Raw genomic sequence first — 6,000 nt, 5'->3', positions numbered from 1 at the left:
GAGAAGAGCTGCAAGAAAGAGGGGGGATGCCATTCCTCATACCCAGAGGCTTCTATTGCTTCGTTGTAGTTTCCACCCTCTTTTGCCATGAGTATTTAGTTTAGCTTATTTTTCTACAGTTATGGTCCAGGGGTGGGTGTGGGTGTGTGTGTGTGTGTGTGTGTGTGTGTGTGTGTGTAATATGTAGCTTTGATTGTTTATCTTTTGGTTTTTCAAGACAAGGTTTCTATATATTTTTGGAGCCTGTCCTGGAACTCCCTCTGTAGACCAGGGTGGCCTTGAACTCACAGAGATCCCCTGTCTTGGCCTCCCCAAGTGCTGGGATTAAAGGCATGCACCACTACTGCCCGGCCTATAATAGTAGTTTTACATAGCTCAACTTCTAATTCTTTAACATCATTTTTATTAGCTGCATCAGATTCCACAATTTGTTCTCTGTAATTGGCCTTTAGGTTCATTCCTGAGTCTTAGGTACACGGCTGAAATGATCGTAGGTTAGGTAGCCATGATTTTTGTAGCATATTTTTAAATGCTTCTGGGAATAAACAAAATCATGTTCCTATGTGCATTTGGGTGTCAGGTAGGACATGTAGAGATGGGAAACACATACAAATGTCAATACTGGTCATCGAGGTAAAGGATGTGTTGCTATTCACTGGACTGTTTTGACTTCATGGAATTTATTTCAGATTCTTCAAAAGTTTGTTGTTTTTTGTTGTCGTTTGTTGTTTTGTTGGTTTTTTTTCTAGCAAACCCATTAGAACGTGAGGGCTCCACCCTTAACGTATTTGAAGCCTCGGTTGTAGTCCCCTCAGAATTCTTTGGGGTAGCCATAGTATAAATCTGTACAGTAATAAGAATGGAATTTGCTTCTTTAAGCATGTACTGTTTGCTCTTCTGTATGAGACTTAAAATCCAGGCCTTAACCATAGAGTTCATAGTTGAGCATTCTGGATGTGGACATAGATGTGTGAAATACATGTTGCCAACCCTCACCATTTTTCTTTAAAATTTTTCAGTTATAAAAATTATACCCTTGTGACTGTGTTTGGAAATCTGCATCAGGCCCAACTGGGCGGTGTGCCAGGGACTTACCAGCTGGTTCGAAGTTTCCTAAACATTAAACTGCCAGCTCCCTCCCCAGGACTTCAGGTACTAGAAGCATCTTATGGGTAAACAAATTCTGAAACTGTCAGTTATTCTCAGGTGTTCTCAGTTAAAAGGGGGTTCAGAGCCGGGCAGTGGGGACTCACACCTTTAATACCAGTACTTGGGAGGCAGAGGCAGGCGGGTCTCTGTGAGTTTGAGGTCAGCCTGGTCTACAGCGAGATCCAGGACAGGCTCCAGAGCTACACAGAGAAACCCTGTCTTTAGAAGAAAAAAAAAAAAAAAAGGCGGGGCGAGGGAGGATTCTGCTTGGTGAAGAGGCCAGGGATGAGCAGGTGGGGCTGTTTCCCAGGGACCCATTGAAAACTAGTCATGCAGGAATCCTGAGTAAAGGCAGGAAAGGGAAGCAGTTGAGCTCTAAGAACTCTTAGAAACTTACATGTGGGTATGAGAGACAAAGCAAGGGATCTGTCAGAAAGCGTGGGTGTTGTGGGTCAGATGGGCTCTGTTTGCTTCAGAGTAACTCCAGATACGCACTACATTGCTCTTCCAGATTTCTCTGGACAAATTAGTGTTTGCAAAATACAGGGAGTAGGATGCTGTCCGTGGCTCTTAACTCATGGGTTCTGGTGAGAATTAAGTGCTTTAGCTTATCATCAGCACATCAGAAAGTAGTTGATTAGCATTTATTTGACTGACTGGTTTTTTTATCTTTTAGGATGGAGAGGTAGAAGGCCATCCTGTCTGGGCGTTAATTTATTACTGCATGCGCTGTGGAGACCTGCTTGCTGCATCACAAGTTGTCAGTCGAGCCCAGCATCAGCTGGGAGAATTTAAAACCTGGTTCCAGGAGTACATGAATAGCAAAGATAGAAGGTACGATGCTATGCTCTGCCTGCAGGGTATATTCAGGAAGTTTCCTGTCCCTGGAGTACTGTGCTTAGGATGTACTCTAAGTTAAGGTTGCTTTATAAAATAGAACATTTTAGCTGAGAGTGTTGAAATGTACTTATAATTCCAGTACTCAGGTTGAGTTCAAAGTCAGCGTAGACTACATTGTGACCCCTTATCTCCAAAAACCAAAATTAATAAATAACTGAAATAAAATGAGCCTTTTTGTGTTATAGTCACTTTGTTAAACACAAGGTTCTTTGTTCAGTTCTTGTGGAATTATATGCTATACACTTCCTAACTCAAAAGTTAGAGCTAGAATTTGATCATCTTGAAATCAGCATATAGTGTTTGTTGAGGTTTTGAGATGCTGTCCTGAACTAAGAAGCGGCTAAACAGCAGTTTTCTTGAGATTTTTCTTATGTAATTGACACACGTTCCATTCAAATCCAGTTTGTATTTATGCACAAGCATGGAAGAAATACAGTGCTCCAGTGGCACCTGTAGAAAGCAAATATTCAAGTGGTAATACTGCTGCATTAGAAGGTTGTCTCAATTCAGAAGGAGAGCATTTGCTGCAGAGTGTGTATAGACCCTCATGTTTGGTCACCACACCCAGCTCAGCAGAAGATCCTGAGCCAAAGATTTTGGTGCAAGTAGCCCATGTGAATAAGGGAATGTGGAGGCCAAGGGATGAAGACAGTTGGAGGAAGAGGTTGGAGAGCTATTTTAGTAGGTTAAGTGCTTGCTGTACAAGCCTGAGTTTAATTCCCAGAACCCTTGTTAGGCATGGTAGCACATGCTTGTGATCCCAGCACTGGGAAGGCGAAGAAAGAAGGGTTAAAGATTTTTGGGACTCTGGCCAGTCATCGTAGACTAATTGGCAAGGTCCAGGCCATTGAGAGATACTATATAAAAAGACACCACCTAAAGAATGGCATGAAAGGTTGACTCTGTCCTCTATAGTCTACTGTACACAAATGTGCATTCAGACATACATTTGACAACAGTCCAGTTAAGGGAAGAACCCACTCTATCACTACTTGAGGGATGCCCGAGTGGAATAATGATCTCTGGCATTTCTGACCTTCCTCCGGAAGTCTTAGGACTGGAGAAAAGCTAAGGAGCCAAAGAACATGGTGCTGGTAGTTACAAGTCAGGTCATTGATGGAGAGCTTCCTGTTACATGGATGCTTTTACTTGGCCTTTGAGGATGTTTGCTGAGTCTGTGTCTCTGTCTTCAGATTGTCTCCAGCTACTGAAAACAAGCTCCGGCTTCACTACCGCAGAGCCCTCAGGAACAACACAGACCCCTATAAGCGTGCTGTGTACTGTATCATTGGCAGATGCGACATCACCGACAATCAGAGCGAAGTAGCAGACAAGACTGAGGACTACCTATGGTTAAAAGTAGGCACAGCTTCACTTGCTAACTCAAGTTCTTCAGTCTCTTTACCTGCTTAATGCATGATGTTTGTGTGCCAATCAGGACAGGGCCATGGAATTTCTGTCTGTCAGCCTGCTTTCTATCGTACAATTTCCACTAATGTCTACACAGTTAGCTTTCTTTTTCTTTCCTTCCCTTTCCTTTTCCCCCTTTCCCCTTCCCCCTTTTCCCTTCCCTTATGCATTGTTAGGGATAGAATGGGCCTCAGGCATGTGGAGCTACAACCCAGCCCCAGGGTCTCATGTAACCTCCAGCTCATACGGAGCATGGCTGCTGGACAGTCACAGCTGGACATATGGCTGCAGATGTAGTTTGTACCAATGTGTGTGTGTTTCCTTTGGGGATCTAGTTGAACCAGGTGTGTTTTGATGATGACGGCACCAGCTCGCCACAAGACAGGCTCACTCTCTCACAGCTGCAGAAACAGCTGCTAGAAGACTATGGTAAGGTCACCTTCTCCCTATCGGACACAAGGCTCGCCTGTGGGGAGGTCCTTCACACATAGACTCCTCTGTTGCGTCTTAACCATTTTCAATCAGTAGAGACTTATGCATTAAGAAATATGTATCAGTTGGGCAGTGGTGCACACTTTTAATCCCAGCACCTAGGAGGCAGAGGCAGGCGAATCTCTTGAATCTCTGTGAGTTCAAGGCCAGTCTGGTCTACTGGTCTACAAGAGCTAATTCCAGGACAGGCTCTTCAAAGCTACAGAGAAACTCTGTCTCAAGGAAAAAAAAGAAAAGAAAAAATATGTATCACCTGTATACAATACTTGGGAGACTAAAGCAGAAAGATCATGAGTTCAAGGCCAGCGTGGGCTTCAGAGTGAAGCAATTTAGAGAGATTTTTGTCTCAGAATAAGAATTAAAGGGTCTGGGACTGTAGCTCCTTAGTGAAGTACTTACTGATATTCCAGAAGCCTTCAGATTGCACTGAACGTGTTTGGATTCTCCAAAGTGAGTTTGTCTTCAGTATGAACAGACATGGAAACCACAGAGACATTGAATGAAGTGTACTTGATTCACAGAACTCTGAACTCAGCAGCACTAGCTGTAGCTGCTGATCCGTTACTTCCCAGAGCTGCTCACCAATGAGGTCAAAGGGAAAAGCTACAGGTCTCTCCTTTGTAGCCAGATATGACCACTAGCAAGACCTAAGGGAGCAACAACTAAGGCCTTATTCACATCCCTCCCAAGCAAGAACTAGAAAAAGTTTATAGTCTATGATCATGGAAGCCATAGATTTTTCCCCCCATTTTTTTTTTTTTTTTTTTTTTTTTTTTTTTGGTTTTTCGAGACAGGGTTTCTCTGTTGTTTTGGAGCCTGTCCTGGAACTAGCTCTTGTAGACCAGGCTGGTCTCGAACTCACAGAGATCTGCCTGCCTCTGCCTCCCGAGTGCTGGGATTAAAGGCGTGCGCCACCACCGCCCGGCCCATTTTTTCTTTTGGTGCCAATGATGCCACCTTGCCTGGCTCCAGTCATATTTCATGTAGTTTACTGTGTCCAGAGTTGCTTCAGCTAGTTTAAGATCATGTTGGTATTTTCTTCCCACCCAACAAGACCAGTAGATACCCAGGGTTTCATGACAGGTGGCAGCTTCCTTCTGAGTTGGTTTCATCTCCTCTCCTCCAGGCGAGTCCCACTTCACAGTGAACCAGCAGCCCTTCCTCTACTTCCAAGTTCTGTTCCTGACTGCACAGTTTGAGGCTGCCATTGCCTTTCTCTTCCGTATGGAGCGGCTGCGCTGCCATGCTGTCCATGTGGCCCTGGTGCTGTTTGAGCTAAAGCTGCTTTTAAAATCCTCAGGGCAGAGTGCTCAGCTCCGTGAGTATTTAGTTCTTAGCTGGTATTGGTGTGCAGAGCACATCTTCCCATTGGTCATAGTGGCTGTGGGACGGCAAACCCTCAGGATTCGGTCATTTTAGAGCATTGTAGCCATTGAGCTTTTATATTAGTGTTACAAGTGCTTGTTTGTAACCCCTCAGCATTTCCTGGAATGTTAAAGGGTGATGCCAGGCACTAGGTTTGTGCCAGACAAAGTCTTCCAAGAGTCACGAATATCATGCCCACTTGGGATTTGATTTTAAAGACTTTGGAAACCCCAGCTAGCCTACCCAGGTGGGAGAGGCAGGTGGAGAGTCAGGCAGATGTGAGTGGGTGGGTCCTTAGTGGGTCAGTATATGAACCATGATGGTCAGGTACTAAGACATTTCCTGTAAAGGCCATCATGCTGGCCATTCATCATGGGAGACATTTTCCTCTACTGTCTGTACAGAGGAAAGTGAATGACAGTGGTGAGCTCCCATTAGGGAATGTGGAGTGAGTGGGCTGCAGAAATGCACACTTCTAGCCCTGCACATCCAACTTCCGTGGGTTCTGGGGCTCAGAGGAGCTGTCAGAATGTGAGCCCTTCTGTTCTCATGTGCAGTCAGCCACGAGCCTGGTGACCCTCCCTGCATGCGGCGGCTGAACTTCGTGCGTCTGCTCATGCTCTACACCCGCAAGTTTGAGTCCACGGATCCAAGAGAAGCGCTCCAGTACTTTTACTTCCTCAG

General features: G+C 44.9%; 1 protein-coding gene across 2 annotated transcripts in view; it reads left to right on the top strand.

The window, feature by feature from the left end:
* Nup93 (nucleoporin 93) overlaps positions 1-6,000 on the top strand; it is a 104,465-nt gene that overhangs the window by 89,704 nt on the left and 8,761 nt on the right. For both annotated transcript variants that reach the window (XM_005345611.2, XM_026778657.1), the window contains 6 exons: positions 1,020-1,152; positions 1,826-1,983; positions 3,243-3,408; positions 3,795-3,888; positions 5,078-5,269; positions 5,874-6,000. In XM_005345611.2, the coding sequence (XP_005345668.1) occupies positions 1,020-1,152; positions 1,826-1,983; positions 3,243-3,408; positions 3,795-3,888; positions 5,078-5,269; positions 5,874-6,000 (870 nt within the window). The remainder of the gene's footprint in view (positions 1-1,019; positions 1,153-1,825; positions 1,984-3,242; positions 3,409-3,794; positions 3,889-5,077; positions 5,270-5,873) is intronic.

Source organism: Microtus ochrogaster, chromosome 4 (genome assembly GCF_000317375.1).
Source record: "Microtus ochrogaster isolate Prairie Vole_2 chromosome 4, MicOch1.0, whole genome shotgun sequence".
NCBI classification, from domain to species: Eukaryota; Metazoa; Chordata; class Mammalia; order Rodentia; family Cricetidae; genus Microtus; species Microtus ochrogaster.
Note: the sequence above shows the minus strand (reverse complement) of the source record. Positions and strands in the feature narration are given on the sequence as shown.